The 27,744-nt window shown below is 53.3% G+C and overlaps 1 protein-coding gene across 1 annotated transcript in view; it reads left to right on the top strand.

Annotated features, from left to right (window-relative positions):
* Positions 1 to 17,182, top strand: part of ADAM33 (ADAM metallopeptidase domain 33) — a gene marked incomplete at its 5' end in the record, with an annotated part of 42,388 nt that extends 25,206 nt beyond the window's left edge. Inside the window, 11 exons of the mRNA XM_083862340.1 lie at positions 615 to 810; positions 2,518 to 2,626; positions 5,440 to 5,644; positions 9,564 to 9,641; positions 10,960 to 11,068; positions 11,321 to 11,471; positions 12,188 to 12,278; positions 13,448 to 13,693; positions 14,333 to 14,490; positions 15,078 to 15,095; positions 16,109 to 17,182. Of these exons, the coding sequence (XP_083718466.1) occupies positions 615 to 810; positions 2,518 to 2,626; positions 5,440 to 5,644; positions 9,564 to 9,641; positions 10,960 to 11,068; positions 11,321 to 11,471; positions 12,188 to 12,278; positions 13,448 to 13,693; positions 14,333 to 14,490; positions 15,078 to 15,095; positions 16,109 to 16,160 (1,413 nt within the window). The 3' untranslated portion in view covers positions 16,161 to 17,182. The remainder of the gene's footprint in view (positions 1 to 614; positions 811 to 2,517; positions 2,627 to 5,439; positions 5,645 to 9,563; positions 9,642 to 10,959; positions 11,069 to 11,320; positions 11,472 to 12,187; positions 12,279 to 13,447; positions 13,694 to 14,332; positions 14,491 to 15,077; positions 15,096 to 16,108) is intronic.
* Between the last annotated feature and the right edge of the window lie 10,562 nt (positions 17,183 to 27,744).

Raw genomic sequence — 27,744 nt, 5'->3', positions numbered from 1 at the left:
TACCCATGTCCCTGTCCCCATGCCCATGTCCCCTATCCCCGTGCTGATGTCCCCGTCCCCATGCTGATGTCCCCTGTCCCCCTCCATCCACGCTGTCCCTTGTCCCCATGCCCATGTCCCTGTCCCCCTACATCCACACTGTCCCCTGTCCCCATGCCCATGTCCCTATCCCCATGCCCATATCCCCTATCCCCATACCCACATCCCCTGTCCCCATGCCCATGTCCCTGTCCCCATGCCCATGTCCCTGTCCCCATACCCACATCCCCTGTCCCCATGCCCATGTCCCTGTCCCCATACCCACATCCCTGTCCCCATGCCCATGTCCCTGTCCCCATGCCCGTGTCCCTGTACCAATATCCCCTATCCCCATGCCCATGTCCCTGTCCCCCTGAAGCCACTCACTGTCCCATGGCTCTGTGTCCATGTCCCTGTCCCCATGCCCATGTCCCTGTCCCCGTGCTGATATCCCCTATCCCCCTGTCCCTGTCCCCATGCCCATGTCCCCATCCCCATACCCACGTCCCTGTCCCCATACCCATGTCCCTGTACCAATATCCCCTATCCCCATGCCCATATTCCTATCCCCATCCCCACGTCCCTGTCCCCCCCAGCTGAAGGCAGCGGGCACGCTGTGCCGGGAGGCCGCGGGCTCGTGCGACCTGCCCGAGTTCTGCACCGGGACGTCCCCGTACTGCCCGGCCAATGTGTACCTGCTGGACGGCTCATCCTGCGCCCGCGGCCAGGCCTACTGCAGCAACGGCATGTGCATGACACACCAGCAGCAGTGCGTGCAGCTCTGGGGGCCAGGTCAGTGCCCCCCGGTGACCTCGGGGGTCTTGGGAAGTCTTGGGTTTATGTTTTCTCTGATCTGAGATTTCAAGGCTGGTGGTTTGAGTGGGTCTGAGGGGAGTGTTTTTACCTCCTGAGCTCTGAAGGTTTTGGGTCTGACACAGGGCTCGGTGTGCAAGTGATGAGGAGTCTCAAGGTCTTGGTTTTCTTGGTTTCTTGTGTTGTTTATCAATTCTTATCTTACAATTCTGTGTGTCCCCCAAGGTGTTCACAGCAGCCTGGACACGATGTGACTCCCCCCATGATGGGAGGTCACTTTGCTTTTATTCAGATAACTAAGTAGTTATTATTGACCACTCCATACCAATGTCCACCACCTGCACTAACAGGGTCATCTCTACTCTGCCCCAACCCACTGAAACTCCCCTGTGCCCACGTCACTGCAGACAATGGAGGCCAAGGGAGAAGGACTCAAGAGTTCCACCCAGATTTCTCCATCTTGTCCATTTGCATCTACATTTTAAAAATCCTAAAACTTTCTACCTGATGATAACTCCACCACTGTCTGTCACACATTTGTGACTTGCAATTCTTCTCTGCTTGGAAGTTTTTCTCATGGACCAAATTCAAAGCCTGTGTCCTCCTGGGCTCTGTGCCAGGGAAACCCCCCTGGGCAGACCCCAGACCCCCCTGGGCAGACCCCAGACCCCCCTGCACAGACCCCAGACCCTCCTGGACAGACCCCAGACCCCCCTGGACAGACCCCAGACCCCTCTGCACAGACCCCAGACCCCCCTGCACAGACCCCAGACCCTCTTTTTGGGGTCCCAGGCCTCTCTACCGAGGTCTGTGACTTCTCAGGGTGCCCAGAGGGATGCCCTGGACTCCAACAGGAAGGTTCTACTTCTTTTTGTCCCTGCCAAGGTCAGGGTTAATCCATGGGAGTCGCCGTTTTGAGACTGGGATGTTTATTATTTGTTATCTATTTACGAGCTGTGGGCTCTATCTGGCAGGTTAGAGAACAGAGGTAAAATGGAGCACCTCTGACTCTTTCCAAGGTTATTTAAGTGCTAATTACCCAATAACGAGGTGACACCTGTATTATTTGTGTTTCTGACCACCCAAGGCCTGCAATGGGGACCTTTTTCACCCAATTAGAAAAAACCACCCAAACCCATGAGGAAAAAGGAAGAGGAGGGATTTAGACAATGCCCAAAATCTTCTGTCTTGACTCACATGTATTACTATAAACTAAAACCCCAAATTCTCAGTTTCCAGAATTCCAATGGGGTCTCAGTGCTGGCTGCCTGTGGGGTCCCTGTGGCCCCTGCCCGTGGGGGTGTGGATGGAGGGGCTGGCACAGGGTGGGGCTGCCCCTGGATCCCTGGCTGTGCCCAGGGCCAGGCTGGACACTGGGTTTGGAGCAGCCTGGGACAGTGGGAGGTGTCCCTGGGGCAGTGGGAGGTGTCCCTGCCATGGCAGGGATGGAACTGGAGGAGATTTAAGGTCTCTTCCAATCCAACCCATTCCATGACCAAAATCCTCCACAAAACTCCAGAAAAAAGAGAATTTCATCCCTCCTGCCCTGGCCCGGCACTCACAGCAGCAGCTCATGGGGGATTTTTCCATGGTGTGTTCTCCATGAGCATCCAGCTGCTGCTCCTGCTGTGGGGATTCCTGCCTGCCTTCCCCAGGATATTTCCCTTTCCCTCTCCCCATGTGCAGGAGCGTGGCCGGCGCCGGACGCGTGTTTCCAGGACGTGAACATGGCAGGGAACACCTACGGGAACTGCGGCAAGGACAGCCAGGGCCGCTACGTCAAGTGTGACAAGAGGTGGGTGCGGTGCCCTGGTGGCACTGGGGGTGTCCCCTGTCCCCCTCCCACACCCTCAGCGCCCCTGCCACCCCTGCCCAGGGACATCCCCAGCCTCCTGCCATCAGCCCTGCCTGGTACCTGGGGAAGCCACCAGGTGCTCCCTCCTGGGCTCTGTCCCCATCCCTGCTGGGAGGTTGGACTTGGTGATCTCCAGGTCTTTTCCAAACTAAGTGATCCTGTGATTCTGCTGTCCCACCACGGGCACCTCCCAGCCCAGCCCAGCCTGCAGGGGGGAATGGGCCACTGGGTAACAGAACCAGTGTGATCCCAACAGAGGGTGTTTATTGCTCACATCACATGGCAGATATAAATTCTATAGATCATTTCTGGGTCAGGGCTGCTCCAGGCAGGGGCTGAACATCATCCCCAGGGGCTCCAAAGGGCACAGCCTCCATGGTCTGCAGGCACAGGAGGGTTTGGAGCCCCACAGACAATTTAGTTCCCCCCCTGCCATGGCAGGGACACCTCCCACTGTCCCCAGTGGATCCAGTGTCCAGCCTGGCCTTGGGCACCCCCAGGGATCCAGGGGCAGCCCCAGCTGCTCTGGGCACCCTGTGCCAGGGCCTGGCACCTCCCAGCCAGGAATTCCTGCCCAAAATCCCCTCTAACCCTGCAGTGGAAGCCATTCCTGCCTCTCCAGGCCCCTCTCCAGATTTCTTGTGCCAACTGCAGGGGGGAAATGGGCCACTGGATAACAGAACCAGTGTGATCCCAACAGGGGCTGTTTATTGCTCACATCACATGGCAGATACAGATTCTCTAGGTCTGCTGTCTACATGGGCATCCCTAGGTTGGCTGAGCTGCTTCTTCATGAGAGGCAACGTGAATAACAGAACCAGTGTGATCCCAACAGAGGCTGTTTATTGCTCACATCACACGGCAGATATGGACTTTATAGGTCTGCTGTCCCACATGGGCACACAGCTCTGGGTTGGCTGAGCTGCTTCATGGGGGGAAATATGAATAGAACCAATATGATCCCAACAAAAGCTGTTTATTGTTCACATCACATGGCAGATATAAATTCTAGGTCTGCTGTCTACATGGGCATCTCTAGGTTGGCTGAGCTGCTTCTTCATGAGGGGAAATGTGAATAACAGAACCAGTGTGATCCCAACAGAGGCTGTTTATTGTTCACATGGCAGATAAGGATTCCAGGTCTGCTGTCCACCTGGGCACACAGCTCTGGGCTGGCTGAGCTGCTCCTCCCTGGGGCAGGCACACATCCCCCAGGACATCCAGGTGCTCAGTGTCCATCCTCACCTTGTGCTTCCCCTACCCAGGGTTTACATTTTTTGCAGACATTTTCTCAGGCTCTCTTGTTATTTTTGACCCTGTTGTTTTCTCAGTAACCTCAATGAATTCCTGAGAGCTCCAACAACAAAACTGCAGGTGGTTTGATGACATTACTCACAGCCAGTTTGGCTGGTGCACCAGAATGTCTTGTTATACAGATACATTGCTACACCAGCCCAGTGGAAAATCAAAGCCAGATGGAGATGCTTTTTAGGGCTGTGTGCTCCCAGTATTCCCAGTGATTCCAAGGATGTTAGAGCCTCCCCCTAACATCCCCTATCGGCGATTGATGGAAGGACGGGAACACTGATTCATGATCAGAATTCCATTTTACTCAGGTTTTCCAAGAACTTATACACCATTTCAGTAAGGTTAATAATTTCTACTACAATAATTGGGTTAAAAGATCATACAAACAACTCGTGCATTTTACAACATCATCATCGTAGGGGCTTGATTGAATCTTCTCCCTTAAGCAGGTTTTTAGTCCCATCTTCTCATGAGCTCAAAGTTCTGTTTGTCCTCGCCAGGGCATCCCAGTCACCAGACTGGATGTGCTCATTAACTCTGTCTCACTCTGGTGAATTCCCACAAAACCCCTCCATCGTTTCTTGTAGAATTTTTTTCCGTGGATGGCAGGGACAAGGAGCTCTGCAGAGCTGAGATGTTCTAGAGACACGGGGGTTTATTATTCCAAGGGTGGTGGGTAAAGAGGGCTTTGCCTTCAGCCACCAGCCTGGGCTGGAGCAAAGCCCTAAAGAGAGAATGGGGAGAGAGAGAGAGAAGAGAGCTCAGGGGGAAAAACGGGGCAGGAGCAGGGGAAAAACGTGGGGAGAAAACAGGAGCAAGTGAGGTGAGAGAGAGGAGAGGGGATGGGCCAAGAGAGGTGAGGGAAGAGGGTGAGAGGGCCAGAGGAGAGAGGTGAGGGCAAAAGGGAGGAGAGCCAGGACAAGAGAGCGATCCTCTTGTTCCAATCCATTCCATCTCTTTTTGTGTTGAATATTCTAATTTACAGTGACCAACCGGCGTGAGATACAAAACCTACAGACTTTGCCTGCAGCCCGTGAGAACTACTACATCACCATGTCATTTTATATTCTAAACTCTACAGACTCCTTTCTCATGCCCTTGTTCCCGGATGTCTTTGCCAAGGTGGAAAGGCAACATTCTTGTCTTTTGTTTTCCTGTCTCCAGCTCATCCCCGTCTTCCTGCCTGCCATGCTCACATCTCCAAACTGGCTTCCATTCCTATTTCACTCACAGGTTTTACATCTGCAGTATTTCTTGCCATGCAGTCATATCCATAAGTCCTCCCTGTCCCATCTTTCCCAACAATTTCTGTGCTGATTTAACCCTCTCAGCCTCTCTGGCGTGGCCGTAAATCCAGCAGGAATAACCCCAGGGGAGTGGGATGGTGGGGCTGGGAGACCCCCACTGCCCCCTGTCCCAGCTGCCCGGGGCTGTGCCCACTCCAGGGATGCCATGTGTGGGAAGATCCAGTGCCAGAGCTCCGCCAAGAAGCCCCAGGGGACCAACACGGTGTCCATCGACACCACCATCCGCTTCAAGGGCCGCGAGGTCAAGTGCCGCGGCACCTTCGTCTACAGCGCCAAGGACGACCAGGAGGACCTGTCCGACCCCGGGCTGGTGCTGACGGGCACCAAGTGTGGAGACGGGATGGTGAGTGCCCCTGTTCCTGCAGGACAACGTCTGTCTCGGGTTGGTGTGTCCGCCAGGGAAATGATTTATTAAAAAAACTAAGGATATTGATCCAATACCAATATCCAACTATGACGGACAAAGACTCTATAACAGTTTAAAGTTAGAAAGTGTAGGTTTATTTATGTTTATTACAACGCCAGACAGGACATTTGGGGCTCCCAAAAACACACGCGCAATTTACAGATCATCACAGGGTCTTTTATGTCCAGGAGTGTTGAATACCCAAAACACAAATGCACATTCATAACTCTGGTACCTCCCATTCCCCGCTCCGTATGGTAATTAGCCCAAAAAGCCATTAAGCATGGGGAGTTTGTTCTTTGAAATGGGTCGGTGGTCTTTTTATGGGGTGGGGTCCCAAAATGATGGAGTAAGATGGGTCTTCCTCCCTTGACTTTTTAACCTTTAGTGTTAATGACAGCTGAATCCTGTTTTTCCAGGACTGTTTGATTTATGATTGTATTGTATCCATGGGGTCTATTGATTATTCAGGATGCAAAAGCCTGGTTTGACAGGTTCCCTGATTTATCAGTTCCTTCTAAGATTTATCAGTTCCTTCCAAGATTTATCAGTTTCTTCAATGATTTATCAGTTCCTTCAGTCCGGCTTCTGTTATCAAAAGGGAAGTCCTGGCTACATTATCTCAGCACTGTCTATTTTGACTAAATCTTTAATTCTTCTAAATCAATGCCTCAGAAAGCTGGGGCTTCCCTTGGGATGGAGGATGTAAAGCCCCTCCCTCTGAATTATTGTAATTTTGGAATTAAGGGGCTTTCAGGTGTTGCCAGATGGACATGAGAAAAATCCACACTCACACTGTCAGGTTGTGAAAGCAAAAAGAAGGAAGTTTTATTTTGAGATTGAGGTTTATTTTGAGATTAAGGTTTAAATAGTTTTTAGGGTTTGATCAGGGATTGGGGAATGAGGTTAACACCTCTCTGACCCCACTGGTCAAACCAGAAATCCATAAATTTGTCCTTCCCCCAGGAAGGAATGCACAGTTTACAAACATCACTTTCTGTTTATGTTACCATGAGTGAGAAACTCCAGCACAGAAATGTAAAACATCAGAAGGCTGAAAAACTCAGGGCAACACTCAGGCAAAGATATGGGAATAGGAATAAGAGTTCTTTACTAGGAATATTAAAAATACAAATTTAGTAGTGCAAAAAGCAAGCAAACAAAAAAATAAATATCTAGAAACCCTGCCAGAGTCAGAACACTCCTGACCCCCTGTTGCTCAGGGTGTTGGGAGCAGCCTAGATAAACCCTCCTGCAGGGCCAGATGTGGTTCTGCTGGAGCAGAGATGATCCTGTAGAAGGGTCCAGTGGTGCTGAGCTGGGTCTGGGCTCCCTCTGGGAATCCAGTGCAAACAGGCTGTGCTGCTGTTCTCAATGCCAGGTTTGATCCAGGTGGGAATGCTGGGCTCCTCCCCCTGGGTGGAGCATCTCCCCATGGGCTGATGGAATTGTCTCAGCCCTGCAGTGAGCCTGGATGGGCCATGGACAGCAGAGATCCCCTGGAGGGGATAAAGAACTCTGCCCCAGCTGGTTTAACAGCAGAGATCCCCCAGAGTGATGAGGAACAGGTCCTGGAAGGGATAAAGAACTCTGCCCCAGCTGGTTTAACAGCAGAGATCCCTCAGAGTGATGAGGAACAGGTCCTGGAAGGGATAAAGAACTCTGCCCCAGCTGGTTTGAGCAGCAGAGATCCCCCAGAGTGATGAGGGACAGGTCCTGGAAGGGATAAAGAACTCTGCCCCAGCTGGTTTAACAGCTGCCCATTGACAGAAGATTCCCCCAGAGCCATGAGGGGAATAATTTATACAAGAGATAAAGATAAAAACACCTCCCCAGCCAGTTTCAACAGACAGAAAACAGAACACACACTTTTGGTTACATATTGCAACCCAAGACACATCTCTGGGCTCTGACCCAGCTCAGGGTGCCCGTGGCTCATCCCTGTGTCACAGCCAGGCCCTGGGATGTGGCTCCTTCCACACCTGCAGGTGTTGCCTCGGTGACACCTGGGACACCTGGGCTGCTGCCACCAGGTGTTTGTGGCCACCGGATCCTTCTCTCCCGGGGCATTCGTGGGCATCACCAGATCCTCAGTCATGTTTAGGCCACCAGATTGTCCTCTCTGCTGCCCTCTGAGCTTCCTCACTGAATCAGTTCAGAGTGGAGCGACTCCAGCAGGAATTGACCCAGGATTTGATGGGTGAGGCTTTCTCCTGTGAAGAGATTGTTTCCCAGAGGAAACAGGAAATCTCTGCCAGGAATCAACGTGACAAATCCAGTGCTGACTGGAGCAATCAACATGACAAATCCAGTGATGACTGGAGCAGTCAGTGTGACAAATCCAGTGGTAACTGGAGCAACCATGACAAATCCAGTGCTGACTGGAGCAATCAATGTGACAAATCCAGTGTTAACTGGAGCAATCAATGTGACAAATCCACTGCTGACTGGAGCAACCATGACAAATCCAGTGCTGACTGGAGCAACCAATGTGACAAATCCAGTGCTAACTGAGCTTTGGTCTCTGCAGCTCCTGCATCTCCAAGCACTTTAGAGGGTGTCAGTTGGGCTGAGAGAGGGGTAGAGGATGGTGGAGGACACGAAAGGAGGGATGTGTTCTAGAGACAGTTGGCTGTGGAGACACAGCTTTCCCCATTTGGCATTTTAACAGTGACATTTTCACGGGGAAGGCCAAACCGGTGACATTTTCATGAGGAAATACGGCCAGTTGTGAAATCCAGCATTGTTTATTTTGGCCAGTGCCTGGGTCTCAGGGCCAAATGGGAAATGGTTTGTGCAGGAGCTGGCAGGTGGACTGTGTGTGGAGGGGGCTGTGGGCTCTGCTGAGCCACCCTGGATAGGGAATGGGAGTGAAATCCATTGACTGGAGCCGTGCCATCTCACCACCCTCAAATATCGGCAATTGATGGAGAGACGGAAAGACTGATTCATGATCAGAATTTGATTTTATTCAGGTTTTTCCAAGAACTTACATACCATTTCAGTAAGGTTAATAATTTCTACTACAACAATTAGGCTAAAAGATCATACAAACAACTCATGCATTTTACAGCATCTTCATCGTAAGGGGCTGATCGAATCTTCTCCCTTAAGCAGGTTTTTAATCCCATCTTCTCATAAGCCCAAAGTTCTGTTTGTCCTCTCTAAGGCATCCTAGTCACCAGACTAGATGTGCTGATTAAGTCTGTCTCATATAGTGGTTTCTCTCAGGTGTTGCTGGCTCGGCCAGCCCTGGCACCACCACAACACAGGGCTCTTTGAGCCAGTGGAGCAGAGTCACTACTAAGGCACAGATGGATTGAGAGACGGGACCCTCCTTTGAGACAGCAACTGAGGTTTATTCCACCTCAGGGCCGAGGCTCCAAGTGACAGGGAGACAGATGGAGAGACCTCAAACCCCTGAGAGTTGCAGTTTTTAAAGGGAGGAAGGAACACGTGGGACAGCAGAGCATGGGGACCAATGACAGGGAATCAGGGTACATAATATAACTTATAGGAGGGGGAAACCCTGACTCTAACCAATCACCCAGGACTCTCCACAGAAGATTCCAGACACTGGGAGAGGTCTCTGGTTGACTGGCAGGGCCAGATGCCATGTAAACAACAAGATTGACAGGTTTATGGTCCTAAGAATAGGGAGAATAAGGGGTAACAGGGCATGAACTGTGCAACATTAACACATAACAGCAAAGGATAACCATCAGCGCTCATCAACCCACTGCCACAGTCTCACTCTGGTGAATTCCCACACTCAAACCCTTTGGAGAACCCCCCCCAGCACACCCAGTCCCCTTTGCTGGGTCCCTGTGTGAGCTGAGCCCTCGTGTCCCCGCAGGTGTGCAAGGACCGCCGGTGCCAGAACGCGTCCCTGTTCGAGCTGGAGAAGTGCGTGTCCCGCTGCCACGGCCACGGGGTGAGCTCTGCTGGCTCCTCCAGGGAATTCCTGGGGCCAGGGGCAGGCCTGGAGCCAAACCTGGGCTCCCACTGGGATTTCTGCCTCTCAGAGCCATCCCATGCCTCAGCTCCAGGTGGGGCTGGGAGTTTTGCTCGCCCCTGTCCAAGCGAGAGGAAGAAGGTTGTTTGTGGTGTAAGGACCACCTGCAAAACTTGGATCGGGGTCTGATTTGAGCTGGAGAGTGTTTGGAACTCAGAGCAGGTGCCTGGGCCCCCTGAGAGCAGAACAAGGGTTGGAAAGAGAACTGGGACAGCAGAAAGGAGACGTTGTTCCCCAAAGCTGAAAGGTCACAGAGGTTTGAGCTCCGTGGAGTGCAGGGCTTTGTCAGAAGAGGCAACAGAAACTGCTGTGGGAATTCCTGCTGGGTTATGGAAGGGATGTGGCAGATAAAACATCTGATCTACCCTTTTGTGACAGCTCAAACAGCCACATCTGCCCTTTGTTCTGCCCAGCATGGTTACAGCTCTCAGAGCTTAACTCTGAGCTCAGGGCTGGTCACCCTGGAGAGGGGAGAGCTCTGGGGAGACCTTCTGGCACTGAAAGGGGCTTTTAAAAAAGAGGGAGAGTGACTTTTTACGTGGACAGATAGTGACAGGACCAGGGGGAATGGCTTCAAACTGAAAGAAGAGATGTGGATGGGATTTTGGTCAGGAATTGTTCCCTGGGAGGTGCCAGGTCCTGGCACAGGGTGCCCAGAGCAGCTGTGGCTGCCCCTGGATCCCTGGCAGTGCCCAAGGCCAGGCTGGACATTGGGGTTGGAGCAGCCTGGGACAGTGGGAGTGTCCCTGGGACAGTGGGAGTGTCCCTGCCATGGCAGGGGTGGCACTGGAGGGGATTTAAGGTCTCTTCCAACCCAAACCCTTCCCTGGCTCTGTGATGTCCCAGGGTGAGCACTGTCAGGGGTGAAGCCTCAGTGCAGATTTCTGTCACCATCTGTTCATTCCTGCCCCACCAACCACCATTCCCACACACCCCTGGTGGTGTCCAACCCTCTCTGTCACCATTTAGGGACATGAAAAGAACCACATTCACCCGCCAGGTTGAAGTGAGGAACAGAAGGGGCAGTTTGTTATGATTTGGGGTTTTTATAGGATTAGGAATTTGGTTGAGGATTGGCAGATGAGTGGAACAGTCAGTGGTCCAATGGTCAGTTCATGAGTCCATCACCAAGAGATATGGAAACGATCTACATTGTTTTGAGAGACTCCAAAAGAAATACGTAAACAATCACCAGAAGGCTGAAGAATTGGGGTGACATCTCTCCTCTCATCCCCAGGTCTGCAACAGCAACAAGAACTGTCACTGTGACCCGGGCTGGGCCCCCCCGTTCTGCGAGGAACCGGGGCTGGGGGGCAGCGTGGACAGTGGCCCCGTGCAGAGCCACAGTGAGTCACAGCTTGTCCCAGGGCCCCGAGGTGTCCTGGGCTGCAGTGGGGCCAGGGGAGGGCTGGTGGGGCAGCCCCACAGCCTGTGCCCAGCTCTGCCTGCTTGGTGGCCACCCATTGTCACCAGAGGCCACTGAGACCAGCTGGGGTGGCCAGGAATGGGCACAGGGGGTCACCACCTCCACCGAGCCAGGCCAGAGGCTGGTGGTGGCTGTTCCAGCCCCTCACTCATCCCTCTGCTTCCCCTGGCAGGCCACGAGTCCGTCCTGCTCGCCTTCGTGGTCATCTTCCTCTTCCTCCTGCCCGCCCTGTCACTGACCGTCTACTACTGGTACCGCCGGGAGAACTCCCTCCTGCACAGGTGGATCAAGGAGAGCAGGCACAGGAGCCAGGAGGGCTGCAGGTGTGTGGGGTACCCCAAAACCTGCGGGTGTGTGGGGCACCCTAAACACTGCAGGTGTGTGGGGCACCCCAAAGGGCTGCAGGTGTGTGGGGCATCCCAAAGGCTGCAGGACTATCCCTGCCCCACAGACTGACCATCCCTGTTCCCTCACAGACTGACCATCCCTGCTCCCTGTCACAGACTGACCATCCCTGCTGTCCATCACAGACTGACCATCTCTGTCCATCACAGACTGACCATCCCTGCCCCACAGACTGACCATCCCTGTCCATCACAGACTGACCATCCCTGCCCCACAGACTGACCATCCCTGTCCATCACAGACTGACCATCCCTGCCCACAGACTGACCATCTCTGCTCACAGACTGACCATCCCTGCCCACAGACTGACCATCTCTGCTCACAGACTGACCATCCCTGCTGTCCATCACAGACTGACCATCTCTGCTGCCCCTCAGACTGACCATCTCTGCTCACAGACTGACCATCCCTGCTGTCCATCACAGACTGACCATCCCTGCTGTCCATCACAGACTGACCATCTCTGCTGCCCCTCACAGACTGACCATCCCTGCCCACAGACTGACCACCCTGACTGCCCAGCAGTGAGGGCTGGCTGTTAACGAGGTGTTAATTGAGACAGGAGCCAATGGGCAGCATTTTCCAGGCAGCTGGTGCTCCCCTGGATGTTCATTGTGTCCCTAATCCCCAGCAGGAACAAATCCATCGTCCGCAAGTCCAGCAGTGCCCATCCCAAAGCTGCTTTCACCCTGAGGAACATTTCAGCCTCCAGCCAGCCCAGAAAGGTCAGTCATAACTCACTTGGGTCAGTGGTAACTCACTGAGGCCAGTGATAACTCACTCAGCACCAGGAGAGGTTACCCCAAGGATCCTCCTCCAGTTCTGCTTTTCTCCTGTTCAGCACCAGGAGGGGTTACCCCAAGGAGTTATTGTGTTTTTCTCCTGCTCAGCGCCAGAAGTTACCCCAAGGATCCTCATTGTGTTTTATTCCTGCTCAGCACCAGAAGTTACCCCAAGGATCCTCATTGTGCTTTTCTCCCGTTCAGCACCAGGAGAGGTTACCCCAAGGAGTTTTTGTGTTTTTCTCCTGTTGAGCACCAGAAATTAACCCAGGAGATCCCCATTGTGTTTTATTCCTGCTCAGCACCAGGAAAAGTTACCCCAAGGATCCTCATTGTGTTTTTCTCCTGTTCAGCACCAGAAGAAGTTAACCCAAAGAGTTATTCTGCTTTTCTCCTGTTCAGCACCAGGAAACATTACCCCAAGGAGTTTTTGTGTTTCTCTCCTGTTCAGCACCAGGAGAAGTTACCCCAAGGAGTTATTCCGCTTTTCTCCTGTTCAGCACCAGGAGAGGTTACCCCAAGGATCCTCCCCCAGTTCTGCTTTTCTCCTGCTCAGCACCAGGAAAAGTTACCCCAAGGAGTTTTTGTGTTTTTCTCCTGTTCAGCACCAGGAGAGGTTACCCCAAGGATCCTCGTTGTGTTTTATTCCTGTTCAGCACCAGGAGGGGTTACCCCAAGGAGTTTTTGAGATTTTGTGTTTTTCTCCTGTTCAGCACCAGGAGAAGTTACCCCAAGGAGTTATTGCATTTTTCTCCTGCTCAGCACCAGAAGAAGTTAACCCAGTAGATCCTCATTGTGCTTTTCTCCTGACCAGCGCCAGGAGAGGTTACCCCAAGGAAGTTTTGTGTTTTTCTCCTGCTCAGCTCCAGGAGAAGTTACCCCAAGGAGTTATCGTGTTTCTCTCCTGTTGAGCACCAGGAAAAGTTACCCCAAGGATCCTCATTGTGTTTTTCTTCTGTTCAGCACCAGGAGAAGTTACCCCAAGGAGTTTTTGTGTTTTTCTCCTGCTCAGCACCAGGAAAAGTTACCCAAAGGAGTTTTTGTGTTTTATTCCTGCTCAGCGCCAGGAGAGGTTACCCCAAGGAGGTTTTGTGTTTCTCTCCTCCCCGCAGGGCGCACAGACCCCGTTCCTGCCCGGCCCCGGCGCTGCCCCGCCTGGCTCTCAGCCCATCAACATTGTCCACCCCCTTCGCCCGGCTGCCCACCCCATCACCCCCCGCCCCAGGGACCCCAAACCCGCCAGGCCCCCTCCCCCAGCCAGCAAATCCCCCCTGGTGTCCCCCAAAGCTGGCGCCTCCCAGGCCAAGCTCCCGCCCCCGAGGAAACCTCTTCCCTGCAGCCCCGTCAGGAGCCCACAGGTGAGGGACACCTGAGCCTGGACCTGCTGCCCTTCCAGAGCCAGGGAGACTCCCGGGATTTGGGTTGGCTTTAGGTTGGCTTTGGGCTGGGCTTTGGGCTGGGCTTTGAGTTGGGCTTTGGGTTGGGCTTTGGGTTGGTTTTGGGCTGGTTTTGGGCTGGGCTTTGGGTTGCTTTGGGCTGGTTTTGGGTTGGCTTTGGGCTGGTTTTGGGCTGGTTTTGGGTTGGCTTTGGGTTGGCTTTGGGCTGGGTTTGGGTTGGCTTTGGGTTGGTTTTGAGTTGGCTTTGGGCTGTTTTTTGGCTGGGCTCTGCTGCCCTTCCAGAGCCAGGGAAACTCCTGTCTTTGGGCTGGCTTTGGGTTGGGCTTTGGGCTGGATTTGGGTTGGCTTTGGGCTGGATTTGGGCTGGGTTTGGGCTGGATTTGGGCTGGTTTTGGGCTCTGTTAAGGAGCTGTCACAGCACCCCGAGGGCTGGACCTGTTCCAACACTGCAGGAATCCCATTAGATCTGAGGATGTTTTAAGGGGTTTTTGGGTGCTTTGAAGCATCTCAGCTCCACAGTGGGGGAGGGAGGCTTGGAGGAGCTCCCTGGATGTCCCTCTGAGTGTTTTGTCTGTCCCGTGCCCCGTGTGGCGGCCCCAGGTGGTCCCAAAGCAGCAGCCCCCGCGCCGGCCGCTGCCCGGGGGTCCCCTGCTGGCCAAGGAGCTGCCCCCTGCCCACGGACAGACCCTGCTGGTCATGGTCCCTCCTACCAACTTCAAGGTGTCCAGCGGCTCCAGCCACCCCTCCAGGCCACTAAAGTGAGTGGGGAGGAGCTGGGTGACCCCCAAAGGGGGAGGCACTGGGGGGGTCCCTGGGGAGGGACGTCCCAAAGGGCCACAGTCACAGCTGGTGTGGCCCAGACTGGGTGGGGGGTGAAATGGGCTGGGATGAGGGACATTCCACCCCTGGGAGGGTCCCTGACCCCCAGCCCTGGGTGGTGACAGGGGCCGGGATGAGGGACATTCCACCCCTGGGGAGGGTCCCCGGTCCCCCAGCCCTGGGTGGTGACAGGGGCTGGGATGAGGGACATTCCACCCCTGGGGAGGGTCCCTGGCCCCCAGCCCTGGGTGGTGACAGGGGCTGGGATGAGGGACATTCCACCCCTGGGGAGGGTCCCTGGCCCCCAGCCCTGGGTGGTGAAATGGGCTGGGATGAGGGACATTCCACCCCTGGGGAGGGTCCCTGGCCCCCAGCCCTGGGTGGTGAAATGGGCTGGGATGAGGGACATTCCACCCCTGGGGAGGGTCCCTGACCCCCAGCCCAGAGTCTGGAGGGAGCTGTTGGGGCTGCTGGGGCTGAGCGAGGGAAGGGATGATGCTGACGCTCTCTCTGTTCCTCCCTGCAGACCGATGCCACCTCAAAGGTGAGTGGAGAACAGGTACAGACCCCTGTGGGGGGTGGCCTTTGGGTAACCCTGGGCTGGGAAATGGGATCAGCCCACCTTCCCAGGGGCTCCTGGACGGGCAGGACATGGGCACCAAGGGCTGGGGCAGTTTATCCCCGGGAATGGAGGATGTGGGTTTTCCAGCTGGGAGATCAAGTCCTTGGCAGTGAATTATTAAAAAACTCTGGATATTGATCTAATACCAATATCCAACTATGACGGACAAAGACTCTCTAACAGTTTAAAGTTAGAAAGTGTATGTTTATTATGACACTCCCAAATACACACCTCAATCCACAGATGGTCACAGGGTCTTTTATGTCCAGGAGTATTGAACACCCAAAACACAAATGCACATTCATGACTCTGGTACCTCCCATTCCCCGCTCCGTGTGGTAATTAGCCCAAAAAGCCATTAAGCATGGGGAGTTTGTTCTCTGAAATGGGTCGGTGGTCTTTTCTATGGGGTGGGGTCCCAAAATGATGAAGTAAGATGGGTCTTCCTCTCTTTGACTTTTTAACCTTTAGTGTTCGTGACAGCTGAATCCTGTTTTTTTCAGGATTGTTTGATTTATGATTGTATTGTATTCATGGGGTCTATTGATTATTCAGGATGCAAAAGCCTGGTTTGACAGGTTCCCTGATTTATCAGTTCCTTCCAAGATTTATCAGTTCCTTCAATGATTTATCAGTTCCTTCAATGGTTTATCAGTTCCTTCAGTCTGGCTTCTGTTAACAAAAGGGAAGTTTAGCTCCCTTACCTCGGCGATATTTAATTTAACTAAAGTCTTTAATTCTTCTAAATCAATGCTTCAGCAGTGTCACTGCTGCTCCAGCTCCTGTGCCCTGCTGAGCCCTCTGGGGTCTCAGGGGATCCTCTCCACACCTGGGGCTGTGTCCGTGGGGGAATTCCTGGGCTGGGGAAGGTGCTGGCGGGTGTCTGGTGCCTGCACTCAAACCAGTTGTCTCCTTTCTCTTTGCTCTTGCTGCAGGCCAGTCCCAGCCATCAAACTCCAATCCACCTCCTTCTCCTCGAAGAAGTGACGATCCTGTCGCACCCTTGCTGAGCTGGCTCTCCTCATTTGCACTGCTGTGGCCACAGGGCTCTCCCCGTCCCCTCTTGTTTTAGTAACCCTTTTGATACCAGAGGACTATTTTTGTAAGACAGACTTTGTATTCAGCACACAAACTGTGGTGGTGGGGGTGGAGAGGGGGCGTTGGCTGGGCCAGGGCTGGGTTGGAGGTGAGGTTTCCACCATGGAGATCCCACCACAGCTCTTGGTGCTGCTTCCTGGCCAATCTCCCTCCCAGCCTCAGTTCCTGCTGACATTGCACACGGGCTGGGAGGGAGTGCCCCGGGGGAAGTGAACATCCCCACCCCTGGAAGATGCTGGTGACAGTGCGATGTCCTTGCAGCTACCTCCTCCTTCTCCTGCAGGCCTGGTGAGCCCCCAGCCTCTGCCACCGCAGCCCCAGGCTGGGCTGGAGACACGTTTGCCACCACAGAAACGTGGTCTGGCCCGGTCTGGGCTGAGCCAGGCAGTGCTGGGACATTTCCATGAAGGATCCAAGTTCTCAGGCTGCTCCTGCCCTCCCGTCCAATTGCACAAGGGAACGTGGTGACGGTCCCGGGGTCACCTGGAAGGAGAAAACTGTCTGGGAAGGTCTGAATGCCCCGAGGGCCGGTGGCAGCTGCTTCCCAGGGTGCTTTTGAGGGGCTCGGGAGCCCCCACAACGTTCCCTGCTGTTCCCTGCTCCTGGGCCAGGCCCAGCAGTGGCTCCAGGAGCTGCTCACACTGTCCCAGGGTCAGAGCCCCGAGCTGGGAACGAGAGCAGAGCTCCTGCCCTGCCCCTGCCATTGGCTTGTCCAAGCCCTGGCCAAGCCACTGCATTTTCTCTGTGCCTCAGGCCCCTGCCGGGGCTGTTTCCTACCTCACAGGGCTGTTGTGAGGTTTGACAAAGGGATTCTTGGAAGGGCCTCCCGACCCTCCGTCCAAGGTGCTGTTGACCTGCACAGTTTGTGCCACTTTCCTGTGACTTGACCTGCGGCTCGATCAGGGTCTGAAACAACAACAAAGACTTTGAAAAGTCCCTCGGCTCCTGTGGCTCTTTTCTGGCTCCCTGAACCTTCAGACACCAAGGGCTCTGACCACACCAGAGCAAACAGATCCCAGGGATCCCATAAACCTCCCATGAACCTGCTCCAGGTGTGTGTGACCTGCCAGCTACACTGCCTAGGTCCCGTCTGACCTGGGAAAACCCTTTTGGGATGTCCAGCCACGATGCAGGTTCAGGGACAGCCCTCTGGTGTCCCACTGTCCCCAGTGTCACGGATTGCAGGCTGTGGGTGAGCCCACCCAAGCTGACCTTGCCCTGGGGTTTGTCTTGATGATGTTGGTCTCACACCTGGGTCTCCCCTGCAGGAGGAATTTCCCCATGGAAGGCGGGTCAGGCATTGGCAGGTGTGGAGTGCCCAGCCCTGGAGGTGTCCAGGGAATTCCTGGAGGTGGCACTGAGGGCTCTGGGCTGGGGACAAGGGGGATTGGGCGCAGCTGGGACTGGATGGCTTTGGAGGGATTTTCCATCCTCAGTGATTCTGGGGTTCTGGGATCTCTGGTACCTCCATCTCCTTCTTGGTTCATGGATATGCAGCTGGGATGGAGAATCCAACATCTCCTCTGACTCTGATAACAAAATCAGAACACCATGGAAGGGATCTCTCGAGATTGTCCCCACATGAGCTCCAGGACAGGATTAATGAACTGATCCCTGAACATTCCCAAAGTCCCGTATTACTTTAGGGCTCTCCCAAGGAATTTCTGACATGGTCAGACTTGAGGAAGAGCCCACGGAGCTGCTGGGGAGGGAACCTGCTCCTGTGGATGTCCTCCCTTGTCCTCCCCAGGGCAGAGGGTTGAACAGCTGCCCAGGGTTTGGAGAAGTCCCTGCAGTGATGAAGTGGCTGGAAAAAAAACCTCTCTTGAGGAGCAGAAAATTCATCTCAATGACACAGTGAGGGGTGACAGGGCTGTGGTCACTGAGGGACAAGGGACTGGCTGATCCCGTCCAGCTGGGGCGGGGACTGTCACTGTCACTGTCACTCACCTGTGGCACCTCCTGGCCACCACAGTCCCTTCATCTGCCCCTGGTGTGCAGGAGGAGCTGGGCAGTGCCCCCTCCACGCTGCCCCAGCAGGGCAGGGCTGGGGCACACATCTGGGGGGCTGGGTCACACATCTGGGGGACTGAGTCACACATCTGGGGGACTGAGTCACATATCTGGGGGGCTGGGTCACACATCTGGGGGACTGAGTCACATCTGGAGGACTGGGTCACATCTGGAGGGCTGGGTCACACATCTGGGGGACTGGGTCACATCTGGAGGACTGGGTCACATCTCTGGGAGACTGGATCACACCTTTGGGGGTCTCAGGCTGAGCTGCTCAGGGTGGACAGGACTGGATCCCACATTTGGAGGACTGGGTCACACATCTGGAGGTCTGGGTCACATCTGGGGGCTCAGGGTGAGCTGGGCAGGCTGGACAGGACTGGGTCCCACATCTGGAGAACTGGGTCCCACATCTGGAGGGCTGGGTCACATCTGGAGGACTGGGTCACATCTGGAGGACTGGGTCACATCTCTGGGGGACTAGGTCACACCTTTGGGGGTCTCAGGCTGAGCTGCTCAGGGTGGACAGGACTGGGTTCCACATCTGGAGGACTGGGTCACATCTGGAGGACTGGGTCACATCTGGGGGCTCAGGGGGGGCTGGGCAGGGTGGGCAGAGCCCCCTCGGTGTCCCAGGGCTGCTGCCCAGCCGGGCTGACCCAGCTCTGCCCAGCAGCACCCTCAGTGCTCCCAGACCCCCCCCAGCCTTCCCAAGGCCCTTTTTTCCCTCCCCGGGATGTCCCTGCCCACCCAGGGGTGTCCCAGAGCAGGCTGGCCCTGCTGGGTGCAGGAATACTGAGTGTCCACTAGAATTATTTAGTCTTTTCCTACTCAAAACAACAAAACTCTTAAAATTAAACAGAAGAAAAAAAAATGTCTTACACTCACTTCCCCCCCTGGACATTTCACCCTAACTCTACTTAATTTTTTAACTAATACTTGCTATAATTTCTCCCAGTTAATCTTATCTCAGAGTTTTCATCAACTGCCTGCATTCTCCACCAAAAGAGGGGATGGTTTTGACCTGGAACTATCACAGCCTGAGAGCCATTTTTCCAGCCCTTTTTCCAGGGATGGAGCTGGGATGGAGCAGAGACAGGAAATGGGGATGGAGCAAGGATGGGAACAGGGATCGGAGCAGGGATGGGGCAGGGATGGAGCAGGGAGGGGATCAGCAGAGCTGGAATGAGCAGAGCTGGCAGCAGCCCCTCCTTCCCTCCGTCAGCAGAGCTCCCAGACCTTTCTACAGGATCACTGCTTCAGGAAGAGCCCCTCACCTGGACTGCTCCCACCACCCTGCTCAGGGTGTGTTCTGACTCTGCCAGTGCTCCTTTGTGTTATTGCATTTATTTTATTTTTTTAATATTATTTTATTTTATTTTATTTTATATTTTTTATTATTTTATTTTATTTCATTTAATTTTTAAATTTTATTTATTTTATTTTTTATTTTATTTTATTTTAAAATTTTTTATTATTTTTATTTTTATTTTATTTCATTTTAAATTATTTTTATTATTTTATTTTTATTTTATTTTTATTTTCATTTTATTTTTATTTTATTTTATTTTATTTATTTATTTTAATTTCAATTTATTTTATTTTATTTTATTATTTTATTTTATTTTTTACCTTTCTTCTTATTAAATCGTATCTCTGACTTGGAGCCTCTCAACTCATTTTCCTTTCAAACTACAACAACAGCACAAAACCACAGAATTACTGCTCTATGTTCTCATTCTCGGATCTTTTTACCTCTGGGCCTTACACCTGCACCACAGTGAGACTTTTCTGCTTTCCCCATTTCCCACCCGGGCGGGTGAGTCTGTCCAGGACTCCCACACAGGTGTGGCTGGACCTGGGGCTCGGGGACACTCTGGGGTGTCCTGGTGGCACTAGATGGCAGCAGATGGCCGCGGATCCCCCGCTCAGCCTGCCCCGGGTGGTTGGGATTTCCAGGGAGCGGGTCCTGGAGCGCAGCTCCTCCCCTCCATCTCCCTCCCCTGCCCCAGCGTTTACAAATCCCTCAAATCATCAGCGGGGCGGGGAAGCTGCTGAGTGTTCCTGGTGCTCCTGATAACTCCCTGTGGCACCGTTAGGGACAGGAAAAAACCACTCTCACCCGTCAGGTGGAAGTGAGGAAAAGAAGGGGCAGGTTATTATGATTTAGGGTTAATATAGGTGTTGTGGTTTGAAAGCGAAACGAGTGAGAGGCTCCAAGTCAGAAATACAATTTAATAAGAAGAAAGGTAAAAAATAATAATAAAAAAATTGAAAATAATAATAAAATAAAAATATAAAAAAATTAAATTAAAATAAAATAATAAAAATTTTAAAAATAAAATAAAATAAAATCAATGCAATAACACAAAAGGCCACTGCCAGAGTCAGAACACACCCTGAGCAGGGTGGAGGGAGCAGTCCAGGGGAGGGGCTCTTCCTGAAGCAGTGATCCCACAGAAAGGTCTGGGAGCTCTGCTCCTCTGGGAATCCAGTGGCTCAGGGCTGCTTGTCCTGTCCCAAATCCCAGATTCTCTCCAGGTGGGAATGCTTGGCTCCTCCCCCTGGGCATTGGGAGCATCTCCCAATGGGATGAGGAGTCGTGCAGTGGCTCCTTGATGGCCCATTAAACAGAGAGAGCTCCTGGAGGGAGTTCCCTGTGAGTCCTGGGCAAGGCATTGATGGGCCATGAGCAGAAGAGCCCAAAGGAGGGGCCTGGGAAAACACTGCCCCACCTGGTTCCAGCAGCTCATGGGGATGGGGATGGGATAAATACTGTGTGCACATCCTACACTGCAACACAGGACAATAGGATTTGGAATGTGGTCGAGGATTGGCAGATGAGAGAAAACACCTCTCTGACCCCAGTGGTCAATTCAGAAGTCCATCACAGAGAAATGAAAACAATCTACATTGTTTTGAGAGGCTCCATAAGAAGTGTGTAAACAATGATCAGAAGGCTGAAGAATCGGGGTGACATCCCTGAGCTCCCAGTTTGGGACTTTGCTTTTATCAAGTGGGATGTGTGACAGGCTGGGAGAGCTGGGAATGTTCCCCTGGAGAAGGGAAAAGTGCAGGGAATGCTCAGAGTCCCTGAAGGGGAAAACTCCAGGAGAGCTGGAGAGGGACTGGGGCCAAGGGCTGCAGGGACAGGACACAGGGAATGGATCCCACTGGGAAAGGGGACATTGGGTTGGGATCTTGGGCAGGAATTGCTGCCTGGGAGGGTGGGGAGGGGATGGAATGGAATTCCCACATTTGCTGATCCCTGGGAATGTCCAAGGACAGGTTGGATCCACCTGGGACAGTGGGAGGTGTCCCTGCCATGGCAGGGGTGGCCCTGGGTGGGATTTAAGGCTTTTCCCACCCAGCCCATGTCCAGTGGGGTCTCCGGTCCCCCTGAGCCCTGTCCTGACCCCCACAGGGACTGGTGACAGCTTTGGGCTCTCCGGGTGTGCCCAGGGCTGAGGGGGGACAGGGGCAGGGCCAGGAGGGGACAGGGGCAGGTCCTGGGGAGCCCCAGCAATTCCAGACTTTCCTGGGGCCCTTTGGGGGAGTCACCTGGGGACCAGAAATCTCCTCCTGGGCTCCCTGGGAGGTGCCCCAGGTGTGCCCAGGTGTGCCCAGGTGTGCCCCAGGTGTGTCCAGGTGTGCCCCAGGTGTGTCCCAGGTGTGCCCCAGGTGTGCCCAGGTGTCCTGGCCAGGCAGGCTCTGTCCCTCGGGGGGCAGGACCAGGTGACATCACTGATGTAAACTGTAAAACCACAGAAAGTCCTGGTTTGGAACATCCAGCCCAACAACCCCACCCGGTACCTGAGTGTGCTGCCGAGTGATTTTTGAACAATTCCTTTTGTATTCTCATCCTTTTATTTCTCTCTTTATTCTATTTTATTTTATTTTATTTTATTTTATTTTATTTATTATTTTAAATTTATTTATTTATTTATTTATTTATTTATTATTATTTTCTCTTCCCTTTTATTTTTATTTTGTGTGAGTCCAGAGCCAGCCTCACTTCCTCCTGCTCACACAAACACAGGTGAGTTTTCCAGCCTCACTTTCTCCTCATCACACAAACACAGGTGAGTTTTCCAGCCTCACTTTGTCCTCATCACACAAATGCAGGAGGGTTTTTTCCACTGTTTTTCCCCAGCCATGCTGCGTTTTGTGCCCCTGGCTGCCCTTTGCGGGCAGAAAAGCCGCGGCCGTGAGACAAAGCTCCGCGTCTCTCTGCGCTCCCCGTGGCTCCTGGCAGGTTCCTCAGGCACAGGCTCCCGGTTTCCCGGGAGGGTTGAGCACATTTGAGGTTTTTGTGCTGCCAATACACCAGGCCAGAGGCAGGACCGTGCCAGGCTCTGTTCCCGGGCCCTTCATTGTCACCACTGTCACAGCTGGGGCTCCTTTGAGCTTCCCTTGGCTGGGGCTCTGTCTGGGCTTTGTTTCCTCCTGTGCCTTTCTTCCCTTTCCCTTTCGCAGCAGAAGCGAAGGGAAATCAGTTTGAACCAGATGCAGGAAGGAATCAAAACCCGGCGTTGATTGAGTGAGCCCTGCCCGCCGTCCTCTGCCTGGGACGGGGAGGCTGGTGGGAAACACAGGGCAGGGATGGCACCTCGTGACATTCCTGGGACATCTCTGGAACACTGTGACATCCCTGGCACCCTGGGACATCCCTGTGACATCCCTGGGACATTCCTGACACCCTGGGACATCCCTGGGACATTCCTGTGACATTCCTGTGACATCCCTGTGACATCCCTGGCACCCTGCAACATCCCTGGGACATCCAGAGAGCCCAGCCCCTGGTCCCTCTGTCCTGCAGGGTGAGATCCTCTGCTGCAGGAGTCACTCCTGTCCCATTTCCCCCATCCCTGCAGGGGTCACTCCTGTCCCATTTCCCCATTTCCCCCATCCCTGCAGGGGTCACTCCTATCCCATTTCCCCATCCCTGCAGGGGTCACTCCTGTCCCATTTCCCCCATCCCTGCAGGGGTCACTCCTGTCCCATTTCCCCCATCCCTGCAGGGGTCACTCCTGTCCCATTTCCCCATCCCTGCAGGAGTCACTCCTGTCCCATTTCCCATTTCCCCCATCCCTGCAGGGGTCACTCCTGTCCCATTTCCCTCCCATTTCCCCATCCCTGCAGGGGTCACCCCTGTCCCATTTCCCCCATCCCTGCAGGAGTCACTCCTGTCCCATTTCCCATTTCCCCCATCCCTGCAGGGGTCACTCCTGTCCCATTTCCCTCCCATTTCCCCATCCCTGCAGGGGTCACTCCTGTCCCATTTCCCCCATCCCTGCAGGGGTCACTCCTGTCCCATTTCCCATTTCCCCCATCCCTGCAGGGGTCACTCCTATCCCATTTCCCCATCCCTGCAGGGGTCACTCCTATCCCATTTCCCCATCCCTGCAGGGGTCACTCCTGTCCCATTTCCCCATCCCTGCAGGGGTCACTCCTGTCCCATTTCCCCCATCCCTGCAGGGGTCACTCCTGTCCCATTTCCCCCATCCCTGCAGGGGTCACTCCTGTCCCATTTCCCCATTTCCCCATTTCCCCCATCCCTGCAGGAGTCACTCCTGTCCCATTTCCCCCATTTCCCCATCCCTGCAGGGGTCACTCCTGTCCCATTTCCCCATCCCTGCAGGGGTCACTCCTGTCCCATTTCCCATTTCCCATTTTCCCCCATCCCGAATCAGGAATTCCTCCCGGATTTCTCCCTGTGCCTGGTCCAGGCTGTTCTCCCCCAGCTGCTGCTCACTCTCAGCCCTCTGTGCTGCAGCTGGACCCTTCTGCCTTCACCTTCCAGATCCCTCCCGAGCCTCCACACGGAGAGATTCCCCTTCTCTGTCCTTATCCACAAGGTGAAAGGAGGGAGAAACCGTCTCCTGCCTCGGGGAAGATAAGTCACGTCGTCTCTCCTTCTTTAGAAAACTCTCTAATGCCATTTATCAATTAATTACTGCCTTGCATCGCCGTCCATTAATTCCCCCTGCTGTCTCTCGGTTTGGGAAAGGTCTGTGATGCTGGGGCTCTGATTGTCCTGTTCTCACCCCCCTTTCCTGCTCGTTTTCAAGTGAAGTGGATGCTGGAGCCTGCTGTACCTGCTCCTTCCTTTCCCCTTGTCCTGGGTTGTGGTGTAGGATGTGCACACAGTATTTATCCCATCCCCATCCCCATGAGCTGCTGGAACCAGGTGGGGCAGTGTTTTCCCAGGCCCCTCCTTTGGGCTCTTCTGCTCATGGCCCATCAATGCCTTGCCCAGGACTCACAGGGAACTCCCTCCAGGAGCTCTCTCTGTTTAATGGGCCATCAAGGAGCCACTGCACGACTCCTCATCCCATTGGGAGATGCTCCCAATGCCCAGGGGGAGGAGCCAAGCATTCCCACCTGGAGAGAATCTGGGATTTGGGACAGGACAAGCAGCCCTGAGCCACTGGATTCCCAGAGGAGCAGAGCTCCCAGACCTTTCTGTGGGATCACTGCTTCAGGAAGAGCCCCTCACCTGGACTGCTCCCCCCACCCTGCTCAGGGTGTGTTCTGACTCTGCCAGTGCTCCTCTGTTTTATTGCATTGCATTTATTTTATTTTATTTTATTTTATTTTATTTTATTTTATTTTATTTTATTATTTTATTTTATTTTATTTTATTTTATTTTTAATTATTTTATTTTATTTTACCTTTTTACCTTTCTTATTAAATTGTATCTCTGACCTGGAGCCTCTCACTCATTTTGGTTTCAAACCACGACACCCCTGCAGGTTCCCCTGCCCCTCTTCTCCTCCTGCCCCAAGAGATTTCACTGGGGCTGGGGAGGGGAGTGGATTAAACTCAGTGGCCCAGGCTTTAAATCCTCATTCTGCTCAGGAATCAATCGTTGTGGAGCCAGGAAAAACATTTTCACTTGGAACTTTTTACACTGACAGATCCACTCTCAGGTCACCCGCAGCCTGCTGTGGTTTGATATCAATCTCAGCCCCTGGTTTGTGTTGAAACGACCAAACCAGACAATTTTGACAAAGAAAAGCTTCAATTTACCTTTTCCCTCCACCACCACCACTCCAAAACCATTTGATGTCTCTGTTTGAAACAACATTTCCCTTGTTTCACTCCAGCTGAAAAAACACAGAGGTATTTATTTTAAATGGGAAGGAGTTCCCAGGTAAACAAAATGGGTTTATTTTGTCCCGATGATTTGCCAGTGAGAAATGGAAAAGTATAGCTTTGGGATGGGCCCCAGGGAAGGGTTTCCTTCCGTTCAATCACTGAATCTCTGAGCTCTCCTCACCCCCTCCCCTGCCCCAGGCCCCCCGTCCTGCTGCCACGGGGAGGGGCAGAAATGCAGCCACCGAGTCCTGTGAGAGCAGGGGAGGGTTTCCTGCTCCTGTCCTGGGTCACTGGGCCAGGTGTGCACACCTGAGCAGGGGCTGGAGCAGGGAATGATTTCCTGGTCCTGTCCATGATCGCTGGACCAGGTGTGCACACCTGAGCAGGGTCAGGGCCTTGGAGCAAGGAATGATTTCCTGATCCCGTCCATGATCACTGGGCCAGGTGTGCACACCTGAGCAGAGTCTGGAACAGGGGAGGATCTTCTGATCCTGTCCTGGGCCAGGTGTGCACAGCTGAGCAGCTCCTGGAGCAGGGGAGGATTTCCTGATCCTGTCCGTGATCACTGATCCAGGTGTGCACACCTGAGCAGGTGCTGGCAGCATAACTCACCCTGAGCTCAGCGTTCCAGGAAGAAGTTTTTCACAGAAAGGGTGATAAAGCACTGGAATGGTCTGCCCAGGGAGGAGGTGGTGGAGTCCCCATTCGGGCTGTGTTTAAAGCAGCCTGGATGTGACCAGGGTTTATTGAGGTGTCAGGGTGTCGTGGTTTGAAAGCAAAACGAGTGAGAGGCTCCAAGTCAGAGATATATTTCAATAAGAAGAAAGGTAAAAAGGTAAAAATAAAATAAAATCAATGCAATAACACAAAGGAGCACTGCCAGAGTCAGAACACACCCTGAGCAGGGTGGGGGGAGCAGTCCAGGGGAGGGGCTCTTCCTGAAGCAGTGATCCCACAGAAAGGTCTGGGAGCTCTGCTCCTCTGGGAATCCAGTGGCTCAGGGCTGCTTGTCCTGTCCCAAATCCCAGATTCTCTCCAGGTGGGAATGCTTGGCTCCTCCCCCTGGGCATTGGGAGCATCTCCCAATGGGATGAGGAGTCGTGCAGTGGCTCCTTGATGGCCCATTAAACAGAGAGAGCTCCTGGAGGGAGTTCCCTGTGAGTCCTGGGCAAGGCATTGATGGGCCATGAGCAGAAGAGCCCAAAGGAGGGGCCTGGGAAAACACTGCCCCACCTGGTTCCAGCAGCTCATGGGGATGGGGATGGGATAAATACTGTGTGCACATCCTACAACACAACCCAGGACACAGGGCTGGGATGGACTCGATCATCCTGGAGGTCTCTCCCAACTTGCTGATTGTGTGATCCTGTCATTCAGATCCATGGCTGGGTCTGGATCTGTCCCACAGAGCCAGAGGGGTGGGATACCCCGGCCAGGGCAGAGGGGCTGTGCTGGCTGGGGATGCAGGAGGACAGTGGGATGGAGCTGCAGGGGCAGAGGAGCTGCAAACAGGAAAGCCCAGAGCTCTCCTGGGCCAGGGAGGGAGAGCCCTGAGGGACAATCCCCAATGTCTCTGAAGGGAAGGAGTCCTGATGCCTTGTCAGGTTACCTAAAACAGGACAGAGAGAATTAAGGGAATAAAAAGCAGTTCTATTTATTGGAGGGCCTGCAAATACATTTAGGGCAGACAAAGCCCCCCAGGAGCTGCACCCAAAATGGACAACGGTCATGGGTTTTCACACTTTGATAAGTTTGATCCATTTGCATTTTGGGGGTTCAATCTTCCAATTCCAGCTTCAGGTAATGAAGTAATTCATCCCAAGTTTGCTGCCCCCAACTCACTTTTGTTCACATTTCTGGGGTCTGAGGCAGTGAGGGGTCCTTGATCCCCAGGCCTGGAGAGGAATTGTTGTGTCCGCCCAAAATGGGAGAACAGCAGCTCACGGTGTGTGGGGTTTGGGGTCCTGCACTAAAGACCTGCAGGGTTACAAATGTAGGAAAATATAAAAGCTGAAATCCTGAGGCATCGGTCTCTGTGATCTGTTAAAATGTTTTTAAAAATGATGGGAATTGTGTGCAATAGAGTCAGGGGAGGGGGAAAGAAAGGCTGGGCCTGGATAGGGCTGGGAAAGGGAACCAAAAGGGAACCTTTCCCTGGGAAAGGGAACCAAAACTACACCTGGAAACGAAGGCTGGGTTTTGTCTTTAGTGGATCGTCTACAGAAGAAACTGCACCTGCATCATCATCATGATGTGATTGTTAAATGTAATGATTGTTTGGGGATGGAATATGATTATTGTTTAAGAATCATGAGAAATTATGTTTGGGAGCCTGATGGAAACCACAAGGATTCCTGC

Source organism: Zosterops lateralis (assembly GCF_965231275.1).
Source record: "Zosterops lateralis genome assembly, chromosome: 5".
NCBI lineage: Eukaryota > Metazoa > Chordata > Aves > Passeriformes > Zosteropidae > Zosterops > Zosterops lateralis.
The sequence above is the reverse complement of the archived record's forward strand: the minus strand, read 5'-3'. Positions and strand labels throughout refer to the sequence as shown.